The sequence below is a fragment of the Ctenopharyngodon idella genome, chromosome 7 (assembly GCF_019924925.1).
Source record: "Ctenopharyngodon idella isolate HZGC_01 chromosome 7, HZGC01, whole genome shotgun sequence".
NCBI classification, from domain to species: Eukaryota; Metazoa; Chordata; class Actinopteri; order Cypriniformes; family Xenocyprididae; genus Ctenopharyngodon; species Ctenopharyngodon idella.
Window position 1 is genome coordinate 9,514,501 of NC_067226.1, and position 25,614 is coordinate 9,540,114.

Below are 25,614 nucleotides of genomic sequence, written 5' to 3' on the forward strand. Positions count from 1 at the left end.
AAACACTTAATTAAATTTAATATTCCTTATCTGCCATTTATATTATCTCACTGTAACCAAAACAAATGAATAATCTTTGAGGACTATAGGTGAAAACCCTGTAAAGCTTTACATATAAAATAATATTGCCCTTTTAAGTTTCTTTTTATTCCTGAATATGAGGGCAGTAGTAAGTACAACTTCTGCTATCCAGTTCTGTGGTTGTCCAAGTAATAAAAAAAAACATGATTCATTTGTTAACTTCTCTATATTTCTATCCATTCAGCAAATCAAAAATAAGTTACAGTCTCAGAACCACCACATGAGCTACTCAGTTAGAAACTACACATCTAATTACTGTAGATCCAATAATCATTCAATTAGATTAGATACAATCTGTCAAAATTAGACCTAAAATTATCAGTCCCCTTCCTCTCATATGTCCTCCTTTGTCCCCTACTGCTAGAGTGGCCCCTAGGGACAAATGTCTCTCAGATGCACGGCTCCGTGCCAGTCCACAAAAAGACTTCTCCCTACAATTTAGAGTGAATTGTGGATATAATTTTATGTATTCCAGACTCAGTCAACTCTTATACAGGGACCTTAGACAACATTTTGCTTATAGATTCAGCATAGGTTACTATTAAAGCAACACCACAGTTTTTCTAATACAGTCTCAAAAAGTCTCAGTCTTAACCAGTCGGCTCTAAATACATTTACTTTTACTATAATACTAATACTACTCTTATAATATTTGATCCATGTGTGGCAATAATACAAAAAAATAAAGTAAAAGCTTCACTCTGTCTTCAATTACTTTAAGTAAATTTCTCATTAAAAAGTTTTACACACAAAAAATGAGTAATACTTTTAAAAAATATAGTTAAAATTATGTACACACATTAGATAACAAATCCATGTTAAGAAAACATGACTAGCCCAATACTACTAATTTTCTATCACTTGTTGAATATATTTTTAATGGCTTATTGCAAATAGGACATCAGTATTAGACATCAGTAACCAAATAGGGCATCAGTATTAGACATCAGTAACCAACAGTTTATGTGATGCTGCCAGGTCAGTATAAAGTCCAAGACCAGTGTCATATTACTGAGTGCAACTTTAACAACCTATTCGATTTCAACACAACTGCAGAACACATCCCTGCAAATCACACAGACACTGCTGAGTGATGAGCTCCTGCTCAAAAAGATAGGAACTTTTCCTCAGGGGCTACTCAAGGCCAGATATGAAAGCTAAATTTCCACTGTACTTGTTTAAGCATCTCAGGACTTTCCATTTTTCCAACAAAAGCATGGGTTATCACCATACAGATTGCCTAGGGGTTGCCACTTCACAGGGAGCCAATTAGAGGAAAGGTAAGTTCCAAAAGGTGCCTCTCTGAGTCAGTTTGTTGGGTTAGAACAGCCCTGTGTGTTTATGTGTAAACTCCTATTGAGTGAGTCAGTGTGTCACTGTCTCAAACTAGAAACACACACATAGACGCACACTCAAGGCAGGTCAAGACTCGTATTCCCAGAATGCCTTTCATTCATTGCCTTCATTTGAGGCTGGTCCTAACTTGCGTTTCATTATTTACAAACGAGTGTGTCCATAAGTGACGGAAAAAATGAGCAACAGCAAGAGAGAGAAGTGTTGCTTATCGAAGAATTTCAAAAAGAGCACACAAGTGATGCTGGAAAGAGTCAAGGAAAAAATTATTTTCTACCATGCTAGTTATGAAGAGTAATAGAGTGCGAGAGAGAAAAAAAATAAATAAATATGAAAGTAAAATGAGAGACTGTCTGCTGGAGATGACAGACTGTCTCTGAGGGCTCTGTTGAGTGTGTAAAAGGTCTATTTCAACAAAAATCCATACAGACAGTGCTGCTGGGGCTCATGACATGGTCTAACCCCAAAAATTCTGTCTAATAAAGCCTCTTGAAAGCACAGTGACTGAAAGCTGAGGCTTCAGACTGATGGCCACATGGCAGCCCTGTGTGTCAAATGGGAGAGAAAGAGTAACCTACAACAACTGAGCTATAGTCATTTGTCAGGTAGATGTAACTAGCAATATTCAAAACTAAATATGTTCAAAACTGACTACTCAGTGGGTTGCTTGAATGACTAGTCGACTAATCAGTCCTTAGGAAGCCATGAATAATTAGGACGGTTTCAGGTTCACCTACATGTCGGTGAGCTGCCCACGACGCCATTGAATCCGACATTATAAAGATATCCTTAATACATAAATGACACCTTGTAATACAATGTGTCATTTTAATAAAAACTTGTATGTATGACAGTTATGATTAACAAATATATACTAATATACTATACTAGATAAAACCACATTTTAGATTTTCTGCCATATGTAGAAATACCATCATGTCATACTGACAAATATTTAAGTGCCTGAAAAAAAGCATTTTTGTTTGATTTGTTTTTCCATCAGAATTGTAGTCAATGTGGAAAAACAATAACCACTGATTTCCTAATGCAGCAGAAATAAAGCCAACAAAACAGTGCATTGTGTGATTAGATGTGTTAGATTTTCATGGTTACAACTTTAAAGCATATTGTGCAGAGATGGCCAAAGCTGGCCCGTGATGACCTTTGATTTGGCCTGTCATGCCATGTCACAAGAGGGTGGAAAAATGTGAGAGAGAAAATATATCTTAATTTCTAATTTATCTTTTTGTTTTAATATTTATTTTTGCATTGAAATATATGTAAAATAAGAGATTTGTACCTTTTAATAATAATAATAATAATATAGTTGGATATAATGTAGCTTTTGCTTTCATTCCACAGCCATCAATCAAGTTTGATTTTTGGCTCTTCTTAGCAAAACATTTGATTACCTCTGTTATAGTGTATTAAAACTAGTCAATTAAACCAAACTAATGGCCATTTAACTAAGTCAAATTAATAAACGCAGATTAATTAATCAAATTAGGTAGTTGATTAGTAGCTGACTGCGGCCTTAGAAAAACACTAAAGTGGTAAATTCTGTATTATGTTAATTTTGTACAGATGGCATTGTAACACAATATATGTATTACACTCCTTAAAGGTGTAACAATATATAGGTAAGCATTTTAAATGTGCAGCTTTAAAACAATATAATGCATTAAAATGCTGTATACACAGGCTTTAGTGCAATCAATAAATAGATATAGATAAAGAAACAAAAAGATCCTTATAGTACAAGACACAAAGTTTGTCTGGCACACACATTAAGCTATTAGTTGCCAGCAGCTGGAGCAACCGTGCTGACCTCTGAATCATCCTTACAGCAGATGCTGAGGACTACAGGTGAGCTCCAGAGCATCAGTGACATGCCACTATACCGACAACCATAAATATAGCCTCCATGTGTATGGGTGAACAGAGAGACAGAAAGAAGGGAAAAACAAGTTTAATAAGCATAAAGTAATGAAGGTATGTATTTGTGCGCACAATGCTCTTGCACCTCTGTGTGTGTGTGTGTGTGTGCATGTGTGTGTTTATGGGCTGAGGATGTAGGTGTGTGCATAGTGCATTTGTGTTTATGTCTGTATGCGTGTACGGAGTGAGCACTTGCTTGAGTGCAGTGGTGTTTGTGTGTGTAGGTGTGTTGTGTTCATGCTGAACTGCACTAACACATATACAGACACACACACACACACACACACACACACACACAATGTCCCCAGAGGAGAAGGGAAATCGTGGGAGGTCAAGATGCTGATAAAGTGAAGATAAATCTCTCTGGTTTGACGAGCAACAATAAAATTCCGCTCTCAAATGAGAAGTGAGAAACTGACACTCCCTCACATTTTACCCATCGCTCCAGTTTCCCAAAGCCAGACATACTTTAACTATAAACCACCTGATCTTGTTATTTTTAACAATAAGGCTGGTTTAGCTTCACTAAGTCAGAGATTAGTGCAGGTATAACTGTGACCCTTGAGGATAAGACAGGTGAGGAGGCAATATTTGCTCACAGTGAATGATGAAGACATTTATAGTGCATACTCAGCTGTACTTGCAGAGCTTGCAGCAACCTGCTAAAAGGAATTAGTACTAGCCAAACTAAAGAAACGATACTAAGTGGAGGGATCTAATATCCCTCTAAAAGGGGTTAATTTTGATATAATGACCTGCTGACTGAACATTATCCAGCTACACAGTACACAGCTACTTACCAAATAAATAAATAAATTGGTATGAAATATTGACTTGACTTTAAATTATGTATGAAGTGAGTAAGAAAGAGACTCGAGAGATATGAAACTGCCATAGCTATGTAACTATGCAAATCAATTCCGATTAATATATAAGGGAATATAAGTAAATGCATTATTTTTTTAATTAATAAAAAAAATTAAATAAAAATGACTGATCAAGTGTTCCTGAGAGCCATATAATAAGCAAAAACAATAGACCTTATGCGCCAGAGAAACAAGCGCGCCGCCATCTTTATAATATTGTCTTTGAACTTCCGTTTTTGCGGTAGCTCTGTATATATCTATGGCATCACTGTCAAAGAATAATTACCTGGTTAAGTGGATTTAATTGTAGAGTTAATGAAAGTGTTCATGAGCATTGTAATGTTTAAAGCAGATGTCAGTAGAACGGGAAGATTTTAAAACGAGCAGTTCATTCATAAATACGTAAGATCGCTGTGGAAATACAAACTGGAAGACAAAAGACAACGAGCGAAGCGCTGAAAAGGGGCGGGGGTACATTAGGTCTATACACGGTGAAAAAGAAAAAAGTGACTAGTGTCTACCATCTAAAATAGCACTTGAACCTCAATTGGTAGGAGGATTCTTACCAGGACCTTTCTCCAGAAAAATGACCTTTGACTCAGGGAAGAAGTTGGAGCCAGTGATGACCATTTCCTCTCCTCCACTCACTGGGAAGCTGCTAATACTGGCCTTCTCGACCTGAGGTAACTCCTGTGCTGAGCGCTGGGCTATTTAATCACAAATACAGATAAGACAGTCAAATTTACAGAGAATATTTTCTTAAATATATTTTTCTTCTATGCGTATAAATAAAACCTACAGCACTCCACTGGAATTGACGCAGCCTGCAGTGAGACCACTTTTCCATTGGGTTGTGGGATGTGAACCCGGAACACCACGCGGACCCGAGTGTTTTTCCGTCCAATATCAGTCTCTCCTTTTCTCAGCTCGATGTCTGAGTTCCTCAACTTCAAGATTCCAGCACAATCAATACTGACAAACACAGCAAAAGAAACATGTCAAGAAGGAGTATCCATGACAGTTCCATCATCCAACCTATCAAACAAAGTTGCTTAAATGATTTCTAATCAATCCAAGTCACTTTCTGCATTTATACTACTTACATGTAGTTAATAAATGACTGATAATAATCAAAGGGGTATATTTGCATACCCAATTCAATTTGTATATTAAAATAATAAAACAGAGAAATAAAAGTTCAAGCTGTACTTATTAAACAATGGAAGAGATTATTGGTGTTTTCAATTAAAAATTGTTATACATGCTTTTGAACTTTCTAATTAAAAAATCCTGGAAAAAAAAGTATCATGGTTTACACAAAATATTAAGCAGCACAGCTGTTTTCAGCATTGATTATAAAAAGAAATGATTTTTAAGCAGCAAATCAGCATATTAGAATGATTTCTGAAGGATCATGTGACACTGAAGACTGGAGTAATGATGCTGAAAATTCAACCTTGTAATATAAATAAATAAAAAATAAAAATAGAAACAGTTATTTTAAATTGTAATCTTTTACAATATTACTGTTTTTACTTTTTTTTAATTTTAGATTAAATAAATGCAGCCTTGGTGAGCAGAAGAGACTTCTTTCAAAAACATTAGAAAATCTTACTGACCGCAAACCTTTGAATGGTAGTATGACAGTGCTGATATGTGTGCAAAGGTTTTGCTCTACTTGTGAAGGACAAATTTTTGAAAATGTCTTGAAAATTATTTTTTAATCTAAATCCAATAATGTAAGAAGCGGGTTAGGTTTAGGGATGGGTAGATTAGGGGAAAAACAATATTATTAGGCCAGAATAAAAACAAAAGAAGTCAAATGGAAAACCCCAAACATGATAGAAAAACAAATGTGTGTGTGAGAGAGAGAGAGAGAGAGAGAGAGAGAGAATCAAGGTTGATGTCGAAGCGAAGAGCTGCTGGCAGGTACCTGGCAGACATATTGTTTTCAGGAAGGAGAGGAATCTCGAGAACCTTTGTACTGGCAATGATAATTTCCTGGCTTGCTGTAGCAACAGTTTTTCCTGTGATGCGGTGAACCTGGTAGAAAGCATGCGGCCTCAAATAACGGTCATCCGCTGTCCCGATGAACATCTGCAGGTTCACTGGCTTCTCACTGTAGCCAACGAGCTGTTAAAAAAGTGGAGAGATGATTCATGATCAGTTTTTATCTGCATGAAAATAAATAAAAGGTTAATTGTTGCCGACCAGAGGTTTTTAATGGTCCTAGACATTCTGACAAAACTGCTATGAAAACTATAACACAATCATACAAAGAATAATACAATAAATTTAAAGGAGAAGATGACTACACCTGAACTATATGGTGCATATAATATATCAATAATACCCCACTCGTGATTTTTCATCAACTTTTGTTGATGAACTCATCAACTTTTGTTGATGAGTTTATTTTCTGCAATAATCCAAAAGCCAATAGAAAAATCCTATGGGCTTTTTGTAGAGGGAATCAGGGTGATGGTAACTTGCAGGTTCCAGGTAGAGGGTGCCTGGAGCCCTCTATAGCCAAACTCATATTCTGACAGGCTGTATTCATCTAGAAGCATTGGACATTCAACCAGGTCAAACTGGCAATATTCTCCATTTGTATCACAATCATTTTCCCCCAATGCATTTCCATCTGAAGGACCCTGTACATGTGCAATTACTTCCCAAATCCTCATCCATGCACATTAACAGACGTTAGCCCACTTTTTCCAAGACGAACCCAAAACACACTGTAACTACTAATTAAAATCCAGACTTGAACATAAAAACACATTTTTGAGCCACGAGCCACAAAAAACACCAAAACCAAATTGAAGGAAAAAATAAATGAGTGGGTAGAAAGGTGAGAAAAGAAAAACAAAACCATGAAAGACATTCTACTTCTGTTACTGAAATAGTATAAACAAGACTAATGGAAATAGGGAAGTGAAACCCCTATTAAAACCTGAATAAATTAGATGTAACATTATTCTGTGAAGTAAGTCACAGAAAAAAGCTTTCACAGAAGCATTTTCCTTCCTGGTGCAGCACACCAGGGTGTCCGGTGCAAACCTCAGTCAGACACAGGGAGCCAGTGAGGCAGCGCAATGCCGCATCCAGCAGTTTGTACACATGTATGACCTGCCAATAAGCTTCCCAGACAGGTGAGGAGTTCACAAACAGAGGGGAGCTTTTCCACTGACATGCATATGTGGGTGGGTGTTACCTAGGTTGAGCACACAGACTCCTAACAATCTCTCTACTGTTGAAATGTTATGCTTGGCAAACACTGACCCAATGCAGTGAAAGAGAGAGAAACTGGGAATGAGAGCAAAAAAGGAAGGAAGAAAAAGAGAGAGAGAGAGAGAGAGAGAGAGAGAGAGATGACCCACTCACAGGTAACAGAAGGACCAAGCCAACCACAGCAACATAATAATGAGAAAAACATGCTTCACATTTAAACTGACGGGTCCTGAGAAAAGAGCCAGACATGTGCAGATAGGGGAAAAAGAAATAGATGTTGGGAAAAGAGAATCAGGGAACAACGGAAGACTTGGATGGTGGTGGGATTTGGTTCATGTAGTTCCCAGGACAGCTTGGTTTTATTACACTTGGAGACAAGCGTAACTAAAAAATTATTAAACCAAAAGGGTATGCTTTGTTTCAAAATATTTATGGTAACTTTTCACAACAAGTTTCTCTATGTTAAAATTAATAGTTAACATGAAATAACAAAAAAAAATTAACCTTCTAGCATTTATTAAGTAAGAGATAATGTACATCCAGCTGGTTGTTAAGACAGAATAAACCCCGACAGGCTTATCATGATTCGCATCACCCTGAAGGGGTTTATTTCGTGATGACAACCAGCTGGATGTACAGTATCCCGCGTATTAAAAGTTACCACATAAGTAAATAATTGGACACAAAATATTGACTTTTATTGAAATATTTTATTAGCTTACTAAATGCAAAGCTTCCGCAAAGAAATTAGTTGCTAGCAAGAGGCTTTTAGCCAAGCCAGCTAACAAGTTCAAACTAGATGAAGGGATAAAGTACAGTCATACCACTTATTAAATGGCTTCTAACCACATAAATAATTATGGGGACAAGAGATATGGATTTGAGATGCAACCGTTCTGAAATCTTGCCTGTTTATTATTTAATAAACTATTACAGTGTACAAAATTTTCTGGGCAAGAAGTTGAACACAGCAACAATATTAGGGCCTGTTGTGTTCACACAGAATGCTCTAGACCTTGCGTTATTTTCTGTTCCATTGGCCTGCGTCTCGTGTTTTTAAGTGTTCAGTGTGAACCGGCCCTTAGTATTAATACTTAAGTCCCCTGATTTCATTTTCAATACAATCGATAAATGGACGCAAGATGGTAGCAGCTGCTTTTGTATGAAACAAGCAAGAATGATGTGATATGACAGACAAGACAGACATGCAGGCTTCAAATACCCAGATGGGAGGTATGTTATTCAGCGTTGCTATTGATGACTGTTGTTATTGGGGAATAACACCTCAGAATGTTACGACTGACTAATCTGAATCAAATATTCCAGAGAACCATGTAATAGTCTTCTCCATATAATAATACATTTTGGGTTGTGGGCATTTGTTGCCTAATGGTTAGAGAGGTCGCGGTACCGGCAGGAAATGTAGGTGAGAGGAGTGAATGAAAAGCATTCTCTTCCAGTCTCATTACCCACAACTGAGGTGCCCTTGAGCAAGGCACCTAACCCCCAACTGCTCCCTGGGTACTGCACACTGCACACATGGTGTGTGTGTTCAATACTTATTGCTGTGTGTGCACTTGGATGGGTGAAATGCAGAGCACAAACTTCAAATATGGGACACCATCCTTGGCTACGCTTCACGTCACTTTCACTTTTAACCTAACTAATGTATTATGAAAAACTGTAGCATATTTTCTTTTAAATTAACATTAAACCAAATTTTAAAAATCAGTAAAAATTGTTGTTCATTGTTACTTCGTTATGTTTTTACTCATGCTATGGCAGAGATGAGTAAAAGTAGAAAGTCAAAAAAAAAAATGTTGAATGGAGCATTATTGTTCACTCTGTTTCATGAAACTTTTGCCTCATCCTTCAATTTAATGCTTTTCCATCTAGCACTCTTGTTTCTGTGAGTGCTGTGAACTCTGTGAGACCTCCAGGCAATGGGGGATTCAGGAGCAGAGGCCATGTTTATGCTTCAAGACCTGAAAAAGGTGAAGAGCTCAACTGAAATGAACCATGACCCCGCCAACACCACATACTTGTAGGATTTACTTCAGTGATGAGAGTGAACCACCCCAGGTAACAGCTCCAAACCCATCTGGACAATTAATTTTCATTGTGTGTATGCACAAAGAAAAACAAAACAAGTCTGTGTTGTGTCGTGTCGTGTTATGTGTAACTGGCTTCCAGGTTTAAACAAAAGCTATCAAATACCGTTCAAAAGTTTGGGGTCGGTAACTTTTTTTTAACGTATTAATGTAATACATTTTTTTTTTTTTTTAAATACAGTAACAGTAATATTTTGAATATATTATTACAATTTAAAATAAGTGTTTTCTATTTGAATATATTTTAAATATAGTGTATTTTAAATACAGTGTTCAAGATAGATTTAAATAGTGCAAACTTTAGTAAACTCTGGACAACGTCAAAAGGTGAATTTTCCTCTACTATTTTAACAATGGTGTGATATGATTTAAATAAACATGAAACCACATTCACAACTTATTTTACTTCCAAATTATGTTTTTTTCTGACTGAGTGAAACAAAATATTCAATACATATTCAGTACTCAATTGGGAGCTGACTGAATCCTTTTGCTATGACGTTTCATAGCATAATGGAGCCAGAAATTACATTTTGATGAAAGATTATAAAGACAAACATTTCTGTTTGAAATAAAGTACACTGATGAATCATACACAACAGGACCAGGAACATGTTTTATTAAAGTAAACAGTGTCAATTTTGAGTTCATGTTTACTTTAAGGTCACCAAAGTCATTCATTTTGATCTGGAATGCTATAAAAAGAAGTATCCAAAACCCCTAATGGTCAGTATGATGCATTATAATGTAAAATCACTTTACAAGATGATACATCAGTCCATGAACATTTATGACTTTTGGAAATTCCATGAACATGTTGCAGCCTCAGCAAAGTTTCAGAGCGCTGCTTCAGTTTCAAGACATTTAGAGCAGCTACAAGGCGCCACATCCTCAAGGAGTTTCTGAATGCCTGCGGCTCAACCTCTGTTGCTGACTTCAGCACGACCCCTGCACTCTTTCTTTCTCTTCCCCTCTCTTGTTCAGTAATTGTTCCCTCCATTAAGGTGAAAGAATCACAGCTGATCTCCTTTTCTATTTGTCTGCAGAGTGTTTAATTGTGTTTATACACTACTGTTTAAAAGTTTGAGGTCGGTAATATTTTTTAAATGTTTTTTTTTAAAGAAGTCTCTTATGCTCACCAGGGTGCATTTATTTGATCAAATATACAGTTAAAAGTAATATTGTGAAATATTATGACAATTTAAAATAACTGTTTTCTGTTTTTGTTTTTTTTATTATTCAAGTGATGATAAAGCTGAATTGTCAGCATCATTACTCCAGTCTTCAGTGTCACATGATCCTTCAGAAATCATTCTATGCTGATTTGGTGCTCAGGTTGCATTTCTCATCAATGTTGAAAACAGCTGTGCTGCTTAATATTTTTGTGGAAACCTAATTGTTTTCTACTTTCTGAAGGTAGCATACACATGCTAAGAGTTTTGTGGATCACCTGTGATTCATTCTTCAAGGAACAGGGAGTCATTTCTGTTTTGTACGACAACACTTCATGAAATGACCACATCCATGCTCTGTTCCCACTTCTTTTAATCCTGAAGAAAAGCTTAGAGGCGGCCGCGTGCTGTGAGGGAAGGAGAAAAAAAAAGAAAAAAAAAAAAAAAAAGAAAAAAGGGAAAGGGACAACAGAAACAAACAACCTTAAAAACCAGTAGTCTTGAATGATGTGGCATCTCTCCAAGCTACAGGAAACATCCTCTCATTCATCCTCTCATCATCAGCAGGCCTGAAGAAATCCACAGTGTGTTTTTCACAAGACGACTCTCCCTGCACTCCTGTAACCTCCCTTCTCTGACACTGGTTATATTAAACTGCTGACATTAAGAAAAGTCACATGTCCCATAGCTGGAATAAAGCTAGCAGGGGCAAAAATAGCCTCCCTGGGTTGCCTTTCATATTGAGGACTAAATAAAGTCTCATTTCTCATTTCTCAGTTCCAATCAGGTGGTCTTAAAAACAGCAGGAAGACACAGTCTAGCGCACAACAAAAGCACGTGCAGCACTGTTTTGGTGTAGCACGTTTTGCGCTGTCGTACTTTAGGCTGCATGTTTCATCGTGCCTTAACTCCCTTTACACACCCTCTACACCTTGAATTTCCCTTAAAGCTTCACGTCTCATTCCCCTATTCCTCTTCAATCTCTATCTCCACTCTTCCTTCTTTCTCCATCTCTCCATCTATCTCTCTCCTTCCTACCCGTTGCTGGCAAGTTGTTTCCCTGTGTTGCTCTGTGGTTGCTATGGTGAGGGCCAGCCGGTGCGTGTGTGTGCATGCATGAGTATGATTGAGTGTGTGTGTGGGTAAACCCGAGCCTGAGGGGGTGGGGAGGAGACTCAAGGTCACACACACACACACACACACACACATATCGGGGACCTCTTGCCCTGAACCGTGGACTAGTGCTGACATGCTCTCTATGCTTACTGGACACAGTAAGAGGTCTGTTCACCGATGCAGTGTTTACACAACATATGCCTGTGTGTGTGTGTACATACTCGAGAGAGAGAGAGAGAGAGAGAGAGAGAGAGAGATAGAGAGAGAGAGATAGAGAGAGAGAAAGTAGGGATAAATAGAGGTGTACACACAGAGAACACTCAGACCTAGGAGGCTGGGTAACCTGTTGTTTAAATAAGGTCAATACACATTCTCTCTCTCTCTCTCCCTCTCTCCCTCTCTCTCTCTCTCTCTCTCTCTCTCTCTCTCCTCGAGTATGTACACACACACACACACACACAGTATGTGTAAAAGGCTGCACTAGGACTTCCACACAAACACATCAAGATATAAACATTCGTACAGAGTTACAGAGTGAGTACTGCATTTACCGTGGTGTGTACCTCTCTCACCCCCTCCCTTCTCACTGTGCTGTGTCCTACCCTTCACTCTTCAATCCACATCAGATACAGCCTCAGGCTACTGTACAACAAAAGCACTGCACTCATGAGGGTATATAGACAACAGGGTTGCTCCCCAGAAAAAAAAAACAAAAAACAAAAATTTTTATCAAAGTACAAAAACGTCTCTGGTTGGCACAGAAAACCACCCAGCTTGAGGTCTGAGGGTCACCAAGGTCAGCCATTTTGTTTTTCATAATGATGTTATCCGATACTAAGCCATGTTGCACAAGTCAATAAAGCTAATATCTTTGGGAAAAGATCAATTAAAAGACTATTCAGGATTAAACTCTAAATTCGTTTACCAGAATAATGATTTTGACTTGTTTCTCAGTTTGTAAAAACAAAGTAATAAATGTAAATGTAAACCACTTATAATGGAAGTCTATACTGTGATTGTAGAGCAGTGGAATAAAGTTGTGTACAAATTTCACACAGGATTTTAGTCTGCTGGCCCAGTCAATCCAATTGATCCAATTTGTACTTGTCCTGCTGAAACTGCTAGAAATAATATTTATTTTTTTAATTAACTAAAAATTGTTCCTGTAGCTCAAACAGTAGAGTATGGTGCTTGCTAGGGCTGGGCGATATGGCTGAAAACTGTATCACGATATCAGTGTTTCATATCGGTCGATATCGATAATTATTGATATTTTTTCTGACCCATTTAAAATAAGGACCAGGAGAAAAATACATTACATTTAAACATTTTTATTTTAAACTTAACCTTCCTCTGATCATAATCCCCTCAGTTATTAAGACAGAAATGTCAACAACCATGGAAAACTCAAATAATTAAAATGTTGTGCGGTGTTGCAGCTACAGATGTTGTTGGTTGAATACGGCTGTGCTCCAAAGGGTGAGCGCGGCTAAGGTTGTACATCAAGTTCGTGGTATTACCAGTCTTGGTGGGGACGACGGTCTTGCATAATTTGCAGACGACATTGGTCTGACTACGGTCAGACTTATAATATCCAAAAAACTGCCATACTGGCGAGCTGACTTTTCCTCTTTTATTTACAATTTCCTCGCTCGCTGCGGCACTCATTTTCTGCTTATCAGTCGCCGGTTACTGAAGAGGAATCCAGCAGACCAGCACGAGACAACGATATGGCGCAACCAAAAAGGATACTGTTACATGATTGGCTGTTAGTGTGTCACTCCCTACGTTGCTAGGTTACCAGAGAGCGAGTGCCTTTGTTAATGCAACCAAACTTGCTTCGCAACCTCTGTTTTCTTCCGATGAAGAATAATAAAAAAAAAAAATATCGAACGTTTTATCGAACACATTTTTTATTGATATCGATCACGTGTCTATCGCGATACATATCGTTATCGTTTTATCGCCCAGCCCTAGTGTTTGCATGGGTTTGATGAACCAGAGAATGCATGAACCAATGAAATCTATACCCTGAATGCAATGCAAGTCGCTTTGCAAATGCATTATTTAAAAGTTATGTTTTATTTTTTTTTAAAATTCTACACGTTTTTTTCAATAAAAAAAAAAAAAAAAAAAAAAAAAAATCACAACAAAAGCATATCATTTTCTTCACAAATAATTAAAAAAAAAAAAAGATAAATTAAATTTATAAACAATTTAGGGCCCCTATAAACCCGGTTTGCATTGTTTTTATACAATAAAACCAAAAACAAACTATTTTTATGAAGCAAAACTTCACCTGCAGGAATTACATTGGTAACCCATAACCAGAACAGAGAAAAGTCCCCAGCTTGATCATCCCTACAGACTTGTAAGGGCAAAGTCAGAGCCTCTTCAGCCTGTCAGGCATGATCATTTTCTACAGTGGGCATGTTCAGAATGGTATTCCCAACTCAAAAGTATCATTTATACAAGTGCTTAAAAAAAAAAACATAGGCTTCGCATTTCTGCTTTTAACCTCTCCAGTACAACTGCCATTAGACGACTTCTCTGTGGTAATTGACAGCCTGGCAACAGATGCTCTCAGTAGAGTTAACCCAGAATATTCCTTTGCCATCCTCCTTCTAAAAACACAGGGTTATTTATTTTTCATAAAGCTGATTTCCATCATGTGTGTTGATTCCACTGAGCCTTTTTATCCACATAAAAGCTCTGGGTGAAAGGTACAAGTGACTTTCTCTGAGAATAAAACACATGAACAGATCCTACGGCAAATGTAAACTCTGCTGCCCTTTGTGTGCGTCTTTGTGTTTAACCAGTTCAATTGTGATCTTTCACTCACACACACTTACATTTAGGGAAGTCTATGCCAGATGGGCTCACAACTTCTATACGTCTCCTAGCAACAGGTGTGCTGATTTTGGTTAACATCGAACCCAATGAGATGAGAGCGAGGTTTGTAGGGCATTACACAGCATTCCTCGTAGATCTCTGAACTGTGAATTAGCCCAGTCCAAACACTACCAGTAAACACTGTCACTTTGTTTTGCTGGTGTTTGTCTGGCTACTGTACGCTGCAATCCGCAGCCTTCTGTTATGGCAGCTTGACTTACACACAACTGATAGATACACTCACACACGTTTCTTGATTTCACCACAAATCATGTCTCTGATCTCTCACACAATAACTGGAGTAGTAAAGTATGTGTTTTTGGTTGTAACATTAGACTGCTCTTGCCCCTGTAAAGCAAATTTCATGACCTTCTCTTAACCTCATGACCTGTGTAAGGGATCTACCATCCATATAACTGGGCCAGTCGTTACTCTACACAAACTCAAACATTACACCTCTATGACAAATGCACACATGGGACGGATTCTGCTGCTTCAGGATGAAGCATTGTACAGGTTTACATGGGACTGAGAGCAGCTACAGAATGGCTGTAGGTAGGGTTGCATCAACTAATTAGGGCTGCCCTCAACTAAAGATTTTTCAAGTTGACTAGTAGTCATTCATTTAAGCGATTAGTCGACTAATCGCACGTGTATATTAATAAGCCAAATAAATTTTAATAATGAGCCTTTAATTGCCTATATATAACACATAGGCTAGTCAGCACTCAAGTGCATGCATAAAGCTTGCCACAGTGCACTGGCAAAAGTAATGATTATGAATGTGTCATGAAAAAACAGCACGGAGACGGTCTAAATATTTTAATAATTTATTGATAATGTTTTCTCTGTTTTTCGGCCGCAGAAATTAAATAGACGATACTGACTCGTCATCTCTGCAGTAGTAGACCCGCCTATATGCATGTTTCATACAGATTATATAATCTGAGAATATGTTTTTCACTTGAATTGGTTGACAATTGCAGTTTCGAATGATGTATTACTCTTATCTGTATGACAAAAAAATGACGGAGTATTTTAAGTTGTTTCCGTTGTTCTCAGAAAATTTTTTATCTAGGTTAATGTTAGGGCAAGCAGCCATGTAAAGTTGCTATTACTTACATGTTTCAAATGATAATCCATATTTGAGGTCGATGGAGGATAGGTGAAAGTTTGGATTTCCTGCCTGACATACTGTAATTACCACAAGGATTCGCTGTTAATGATCTATCCCTTGTGGACTGCGTGACTTTGCCACAAGGTCTTTTTGTTGTTGTTGATGTTTTTCTTCTGCGACTTACTAACTAATAAAATTTTTGGTCGACTAAGCCTCTTCTAGTCGTCTAACGATTAGCTGAATATGAGGGGGCAGCCCTACAACTAATCGATAAAATAGATTATAATCCATAATAAAAATAATCCACAATGAATCCGATTATCGATTAGTCACACCTGCATGCTGTGCAAAGAAACCATCTGCCAGTCACGTCACTTTACAGTAGTGAATAACTAATTTCTATGGACAAAAACGCATATGTCTTTCCTTTTGCCAAATAGGTAGGAAAACTGGGCATGCTGCCGTCCAAGGCTACTCTCACCAGTCTGCTATGGATACACATTAGTAGGAAATACTTCTTAGGAAACTTTTAGTCATAGTGGTGTCTATACTTGTATTTTTCCCAGGTGCATGAATTCAAAGAGTAAACGTAAACAAGTAAAAGCAAGTTACTTTCATTTAGTTTAGTTTTCCTTAGTGCATAACTTACATTTTACGGTTATATCCTTATTTGTAAATGTTAGAAAGTCATGCAAGTATGTCCATTTTGCATATTCCGACAATAAGCGAGTTTCTGTTAAACTGCACAGCCTTCAATGTCCAAGCGTAGGTGTGTGTATGCGTGTTAAACAGACAGTAGAACAGGAGTAAATAAACTAACTAAATAAAATATACATTTAAAAAAAAAATTATTGTAAAAAATTAAGTTTAGGTTAAAACTCTACATGTAACACAAGTAATCATTTTTATGACAGCAGTGACAGTAAATGGATTATTGTTGGAAAAGCCTAATGTTTTTGTTTATTGTAATTTTTAATTTAGTAATTTTAACTTCTGCTTTAAAGGGACAGTTCACACAAAAATGAAAATTCTTTCATCAATTACTCACCATTATTTTGTTCCAAACCTGTATGAGTTTCTTTCAGACAGTGGACAGTAGCCATTGACTTCCATAACAGAAAAAAAAAAAATACTATGGAAGTCAATAGCTACTGTCAACTGTCTGGATATCAACATTATTCAAATATATATTCTTTTTAGTTCAACAGAAGAAAGAAACTCAGTTTTGAAACAACATAATAACATAGTAAATAACGACAGAATTTTAATTTTTGGTTGAACTAACCATTTAAAATGGTAAGCAATCACATGTTTTGTGGTTTAGAATGTAATGTTTTTATTTTAACCCTTTTTTGCACATCACAGCTGCGTTTCGGGCCAGTAGCCTGAGATATATCCAGCTGCAGACCAGCAGCGCCAGACCCGCAGCCACAGGACAGAAGTGAGGGGCGAAGCTTATACAGTTAATAGAATTGCACTACCACGCAATGAACACAATGTTCTTTTATTAAATATGGGCTGTTTTCACAAGGTTTGCTCGGATTGATATCTACAGTATATTTAACAAAAATAAGTTTAAATAAAGTCACTTTTCTGTTCAGATTAAAATAATTGTTAGTTGCAGCCCTAGCTGAAGGTGAAGTATCCAGTCAGATCATCCACACAAACACTATTATACAAATATTATATTTATAAATACTTTGAATTTGCTTTTATTTTCATATATATTTAGCTTTCTTTTTTCTTTTTCTTTTTGTTGTGCTTTTGTAATTGTATTAGTTTTTGTTATTTCTATTCAGCTTTAATTTATTTTTATTTTAGTTTTAGTAATTTTCAGTTATATTTGCCAAGGCAACATTTCTAAGTACTTTATCTAACATTTATATTTTATTATATTTTATTTCAGCTTTTAAAATTCCAATTCCATTTGATGTTTACAAACCCGATTCCAAAAAAGTTGGGACACTGTACAAATTGTGAATAAAAAAGGAATGCAATAATTTACAAATCTCATAAACTTATATTTTATTCACAATAGAATATAGATAACATATCAAATGTTGAAAGTGAGACATTTTGAAATGTCATGCCAAATATTGGCTCATTTTGGATTTCATGAGAGCTACACATTCCAAAAAAGTTGGGACAGGTAGCAAAAAGAGGCCGGAAAAGTTAAATGTACATATAAGGAACAGCTGGAGGACCAATTTGCAACTTATTAGGTCAATTGGCAACATGATTGGGTATAAAAAGAGCCTCTCAGAGTAGCAGTGTCTCTCAGAAGTCAAGATGGGCAGAGGATCACCAATTCCCCCAATGCTGCGGTGAAAAATAGTGGAGCAATATCAGAAAGGAGTTTCTCAGAGAAAAATTGCAAAGAGTTTGAAGTTATCATCATCTACAGTGCATAATATCATCCAAAGATTCAGAGAATCTGGAACAATCTCTGTGCGTAAGGGTCAAGGCCAGAAAACCATACTGGATGCCCGTGATCTTCGGCCCCTTAGACGGCACTGCATCACATACAGGAATGCTACTGTAATGGAAATCACAACATGGGCTCAGGAATACTTCCAGAAAACATTGTCGGAGAACACAATCCACCGTGCCATTCGCCGTTGCCGGCTAAAACTCTATAGGTCAAAAAAGAAGCCATATCTAAACATGATCCAGAAGCGCAGGCGTTTTCTCTGGGCCAAGGCTCTCAAAATGGACTGTGGCAAAGTGGAAAACTGTTCTGTGGTCAGACGAACAAAATTTGAAGTTCTTTTTGGAAAACTGGGACGCCATGTCATCCGGACTAAAGAGGACAAGGACAACCCAAGTTGTTATCAGTGCTCAGTTCAGAAGCCTGCATCTCTGATGGTATGGGGTTGCATGAGTGCGTGTGGCATGGGCAGCTTACACATCTGGAAAGGCACCATCAATGCTGAAAGGTATATCCAAGTTCTAGAACAACATATGCTCCCATCCAGACGTCGTCTCTTTCAGGGAAGACCTTGCATTTTCCAACATGACAATGCCAGACCACATACTGCATCAATTACAACATCATGGATGCGTAGAAGAAGGATTCGGGTACTGAAATGGCCAGCCTGCAGTCCAGATCTTTCACCCATAGAAAACATTTGGCGCATCATAAAGAGGAAGATGCGACAAAGAAGACCTAAGACAGTTGAGCAACTAGAAGCCTGTATTAGACAAGAATGGGACAACGTTCCTATTCCTAAACTTGAGCAACTTGTCTCCTCAGTCCCCAGACGTTTGCAGACTGTTATAAAAAGAAGAGGGGATGCCACACAGTGGTAAACATGGCCTTGTCCCAACTTTTTTGAGATGTGTTGATGCCATGAAATTTAAAATCAACTTATTTTCCCTTAAAATGATACATTTTCTCAGTTTAAACATTTTATATGTCATCTATGTTGTATTCTGAATAAAATATTGAAATTTGAAACTTCCACATCATTGCATTCCTTTTTTATTCACAATTTGTACAGTGTCCCAACTTTTTTGGAATCGGGGTTTGTACATGATTTCTGTGTTAAGGGCATATGGAACAGCATTAATAACTACAATATTAGAATAAGTATATTTTGTGTAGCTCTTATTAGCTACTAGTAGCTGTTTGTTCGCTTCTTTTTGGTAAACAAATGCTCGGTAAACACAGCAAGTGTAATGAAGGTCACAGGCACAGAGGTGCACTTTTAATTTAACCATCTAACAGTTCATTCATAGATAATCATTTCAAGTTAATTTCAAATCACTTCCATTCACAGTATTTCATCTCATAATACTTTATTGTTTTGATTTAATTCTGTAATTCAAATTTTTTTTTTGAGGTAGTACCTCTTTTGCCTTCTCTGTCAAAGGCCCAGACTCATACATAAAAACACACAAACAGCGTCTGTGTTAGTTTACAACTGGCATACAGGTGTATGGGTCTGTTCTCCTGGCTAATTGGCAGCGTAAGTGCTGCTGACGGCAATATGGCTCAGTGAGTCTGTTCACCGTCTCTAAGATCCAGTCACCGCAGAGAAGCTCACTCCCGGGACAGATGGAGTCTGCGGTGTCACCTGCTGACGTCACAACAACAGATACTCCACAGTAGCAGCCTAAGACTCCAGCAGCGCATGCCCCAGAAAGCATCATGGGAAACATGATCGTAAACAGCTGCTCGCTGAAAGGTCTGAAGGTATGGGAGATTTTCCATGTGCAGATTTTCCCAAATGGAACCAGGGGGTTTCAAAACCACAATCAAACAGCATATATGACCAGTCAAAATGAACACAAAACAAAGACAGGTGTGAAAATTCAATGTTAACACTTTATAGTAAGGTTTAATTTGTTAACATTAGTTATCATGAACTTAATTTTTTTTTAATGCAGTGTTTATAATTCAAGGTTAATGTTCATTTATACATATACAATTGCTCATTTATAATTAACATATAATTATATAACATATCATTAACATAATTAATATAGTATTTATAGTATTTATAATTATATAACATAATTAACATACAATTAATATAGTATTTCTAGTTTTTCTGTTCAGTATATTACTATTCATAATGACTTTATATGTTCTGTGTCTATGAGCTAATTTTCCCTATTAATTTAATTCTCCTCTTGTAAAAATATGATCAAATAACCTGAAAAAAAAAAAAAAAAAACACATATTTAGCCAGGTTTTCTAGCACAGTTTTTCCCTGTGGGTGGACCAGTATGTGTCTACCACCGAACAGACTTCATTAATGTGAGGTAATTATGCATCCTCAGTCATAGTGTGAGGGGACGAGGGGCTATGATGTTAAAGAGTTAGTCATTAATACTCTGAAAAAGAAAGGAAGGCACGCTCGCTCGCACAACACTGATTCTCATGTGCATACGGGTGGTTGATGTTTAAGCACGAAAGCAAACAAGACATAAAAATCAGTTTTGCAAATGACAATTGAACTTTGTATTTTAACTTATTTGTTACATTTTTACAGGCTCAATCATGAAAGCACATTTCTTCTCTACAAATGCAAAAGGAATATATCTTTTCTGAAGGAAACATCTGCATACTAATTGTCATTAGTCAACTGAATTCGTACCTCTGATTATATTAATTAGAATATGCTGTTCATATGTTGAAACATCTGTCTGTTGAACATTTTCAAATAATTCTGACAAACCAAACTATAATTAAAAAAATTACCAACTTAAGGTTTTTTGTTTTTTTTTTACAGACAAAAATATATATCATCATATGATAATTATTTGAACTAATAAAAATAATAATAATAATAATAATAATAATAATAAATTATATAATATAAATAATAATAATAAAATACAAAATTATGACTCAAATTATCATGAAAAGATGATTTATTTCATTCCATTTATAATGCAATGCCTAACTGATATCAGCAAGCATCCAGCATATATATGGCAGCATTCAATTTAATGGCAAAAAATGTAAAAGGTATTTTTCTATGAATAAGGTCACACATTATGGCCTTTACTACAATAATACCATCTTATAGGGAAAAAAAAGACATGGCAAAACTCAGAGGCATCATGCACTGTATGTATTTTTTAAGGGGCACCAGTGAGGGGGGGAGGGGGTGTGGTCAGTGATCGCCTTGCATTTTTATGTATTATTTCTTCCATGATGACACGTCATGCTTGTCATATGACACTGCAGCCACAATAGTGCTGTATGACCGATGTATTGGTTTTATTTCATTTGCCTTTTTTGTTCGAAACATTCCTAAACGTGTTAACAATATCATGAAATATCTGATATTCTGATTCTCAAATACATGTAAGTAAATGTATTTTGTCGTTTAAACACCTTTATAATGATATATTGGTTTATTTATGGGCAAAGAGTGCCGCTGCAATTCAGAATCAGAGTTGTCAGATTTACAACACAAAAATCCATCCTTTCTCCTGACAGACATGAAAGTGGCCAGTGAACTGGGAAAAGAATAAAGTTTATAAAAATAAGAATAACTTTCAATAAAACACGCAGTCAAATTATTCATGAAAGGATTATGATTGCCGCTTCCATAGGCATCAGTGTGTATTTTACAAAATATTACATTTTTTGCTAGTACTGTGTATTTAAATATCAGAAACCTAAATTAAACATTATATAATATGGTTGAAAACAATGAACAGTTGTGATCTATGGTTAAATGACAAGTGAGCGCATACATCTCTGGTCAAAGACTTTATACACTCTTGAAAGGGACTTTACTGTGGCTCAGTACCAGCCGAAGCGAGAACACAGATTTGAATTTAGCAGTTGATGACATGCTGCACTGAATCTTTTAATCACACCTGTTTGATTGTATCGAACGTAAAAAAAAAAAAAAAAAAATTTTGAAGATGCGTTTAAAATCCATTTTGCTCAAAAAAAAAAAATCAGAGGGGGCACGTGAAACTATGCGTTATCCATTTCTCTGACAAAATGAATTAAACTGTTAAACCCTGTGCATTATGCATGGCCTTTTGAGTTTCTAAAAGCCAGATACACTCACTGGCCACTTTATTAGGTACACTTTGCTAGTACCAGGTTGGACGCCCTTTTGATTTTGGTCCATAATGACACAATAGCATCACGCAGTTGCTGCAGATTTGTTGGCTGCACATCTATGATGTAAATCTCCCATTCCCCCACATCCCAAAGGTGCTCTAGTGGATTGAGAGCTGGAGACTGTGGAGGCCATTTGAGTTTAGTGAACTCATTGTCAAATCCCAAAGTCCCAGTAGATCTGCAGTTTCTGAAATACTCATACCAGCCCATCTGACACTAACCATTCCACGCTCAAAGTCATTTAAATCACCTTTCTTCCCAATTCTGATGCTCAGTTTGAACTTCAGCAGATAGTCTTGACCATGTCTACATGCCTAAATTCACTGAGTTGCTGCCATTTAACTGGCTGGTCAGATATTTGTATTAACGAGAAGCTGAACAGGTGTATCTATTAAAGTGGCCAGTCAGTCTATATAATATTATTAGTAATAATAATAATAATAATAATAATAAGGCTTAATGTTCAGCCGTTGTCAGAAATGTTTGAGCACTTATTGAATTTCAAGTATACTCAATTTACACATTAACAATATAATTATGAAACAAGGCAATTAACTGCTTCAAAGTGGTTTTATTAATTATATTTTACTAATTCATTATTCACTACTATCTTCAATATGAAACCCTGGACACAAATGCCATATCAACAACCCATACACACAAACTGACAACATACTACACCAAAGAGATCCCTAATTATTTTGTGATTTGATTTTGCATTTGACATCTACAAATTTCATGAGGTACAGTCCAGAAAAAGTACGAAGAACTCAAACTAACTAAGAAGAATTGGAACAAAAGGCATTGTAAAAGGCAGCCCTGCAGTATAAAAGAGATGAGATGTCTGATAATGAAAGATGATCATGCAGGTAACCTAACGAAGGTCATAAACAAGGAATGACCAATTAATGGCCCCCAAGACACAAGACTGAGGTGTGATGTGGCAGAAATGCAGGTCTGTAATTGTGGTTGCTTAATGGACCATTCAAAGCCAGAGGTTATGATTCTGGGGAAAGGCCTTCTTCTCTTCCACACATGTTCAATGATCTTGGTTCCTGAGTTGTATGTGTGCTTCATTAAGGCTACCACAAAAGAGGCCACTGCCTCCAAGACCATAAAATATTTACCAACAAGCTCTCTCTCAGTCTCCCTATGAGAGGCAGCCTCAAGAGAGTGCCAGGTAAGCTTACCTATCTGATCAGGAGTACCACATGACACAGCAGGATACTAATTTGGCTTCATTTTACATAAATGATGCCATCACCTCTACTGAAGCACGCTCCCACGGGTGAGCCGCTAGTACAAGTAGCACAGATGTAGTCAATATGAAATGAAGTCTCTAATCAGACTGCTATACTGTTTGTTTGAATCTGATTGACACCAAAACAGTCCCGCACTAGCTGTTACCCAGTAAAAGGAATTTTATGACCAGTAATGAGGTTACTAGGCCACACAGCAGACGCTTTCTGTGTGGTCTCGCTTCTCATGTTCTGCTTCCTGTGAGGGAACGGATGGCATCACACTCTGTTCCCACTTTTGTGGCCAGCGTAATGAGTACCAAAAAAAAAAAAAAAAAAAAAAAAAAATCAAGACTACAAGGCTTCGTATGACAATCCAAAAACAAGTTTAACCTCTGGTGGTAATCAACAAACAAATGTATTCGACCAGGAAAGATAGCCAGGGAAAATGACATCATCACTAAAAGTCCTGTTGTGGAGACTCACCTTGACGATAGGGTGTCCCCCAGACGCGGCTTTGACAGCCCCTCGGCTGCCTTCGGTCTCATAATGAGCTCTGTGATGAGCTTTGGGGTGGACCTCAATCTTTAGTTCATACTGCCCATACTGATTTGGCAACGGCCAGTCCAAGGGAGGCAGAGATGATGCCCTGTACACAGACCAAGAGCAACATAAACAGAGCAGTTACACAATGCATAGTGAGGAATCGTAGATTGATTATAAAAATTAAAACATGCAAAACAAGATCAATCATTGAGCAGCTATGCAGCAGTTCAGGATGCATCGATTTCATGTTATTTTGTTTGTCACAACCACAGAAATTCAACAAATCTTATTTTTTCAGTGTTGGTGCTGGTGCCAGAAACGGTTTCCACTCCCCATGAAAAAGCGCTATGCACGCAAGACATCTAAATAAATTTTACAATGAAATCGTACAACTGTGGTGTGTGTGTGCCACAATATCCTTCGATAGGCTTGTCCACTGAGATATAGCACAAATTAGAAAGCTCTCAAAGAAAAAAACAAAACAAAAAAGGTGTATGATCTTTCGAGCTGCGAATTAGATATAAAAATATGGTTTTAAAATGAGAAATAAGACTTGTGATCAAAGACCATGATGCGACATGCTTTTGTAAGGGCAGGTTAAATGCTAAAATAGTCAATAACAAAAATTCTGTCATCATTTCCTCCCCCTTATGTCGTTCCAAACACAGAATAAGAACATTTTGGTAACCAAACCATTTTAGTTACCATTGACTTCTATTTTATGTACAAAAAACAAACAAACAAAAAAAACAAGACATTTCTAAAATATCTTCTTTAATGTTCCACAGAAGGAAAAAAATTATAATTAATATTGGGTTGGATCAAAATGACAGCAAACAAATGATGACCGAATTTTCATTTTTAGGTGAACTATCTATTAAGGGTATGCAAAACTATGCATTTTAACAAAGGCAAGTCAATGATCTGAATTTTTAAACTGATTTTCTGTTTTCACAGATTTTTATCTCAGTCTAGCTCTCTACCACATCCTCTTTCTTTCCCGATCACCCCTCTCCTGTAATGTGACATGTACATGCCCCGCTGTCATGGTAACGCGAGATGGATCGTCAGGGGAAACGTGAGAAGGCTATGTGTGACGGTAGTGGCCTAACTATAGTGGCCCAGTGGCCTGTGGACACCAAACAGTTTTACTTGGTGAAAATGTACAATTGCCTTATACATGCACACAAAAAAAAACAAAAAAATTAACAAGGAAAAATATTTTATCTTTATCATTAGTATACACCAATATGACAATAAACAGGGATATTAACACAAATGATAAAACAACATTTTAAAATGTTATATATATATATATATATATATATATATATAAATGCCACATAGACACTTTC

The 25,614-nt window shown here is 36.8% G+C and overlaps 1 protein-coding gene across 1 annotated transcript in view; it reads right to left on the reverse strand.

Annotated features, from left to right (window-relative positions):
* The window catches only part of nfatc3a (nuclear factor of activated T cells 3a), an 81,081-nt gene that overhangs the window by 20,910 nt on the left and 34,557 nt on the right, over positions 1-25,614 (reverse strand). The window contains exons 3-6 of the mRNA XM_051900227.1: positions 24,200-24,362; positions 6,172-6,371; positions 5,038-5,210; positions 4,805-4,945 (exon numbers count right to left, since the gene is read on the reverse strand). Coding sequence (XP_051756187.1) covers positions 4,805-4,945; positions 5,038-5,210; positions 6,172-6,371; positions 24,200-24,362 — 677 coding nt within the window. The remainder of the gene's footprint in view (positions 1-4,804; positions 4,946-5,037; positions 5,211-6,171; positions 6,372-24,199; positions 24,363-25,614) is intronic.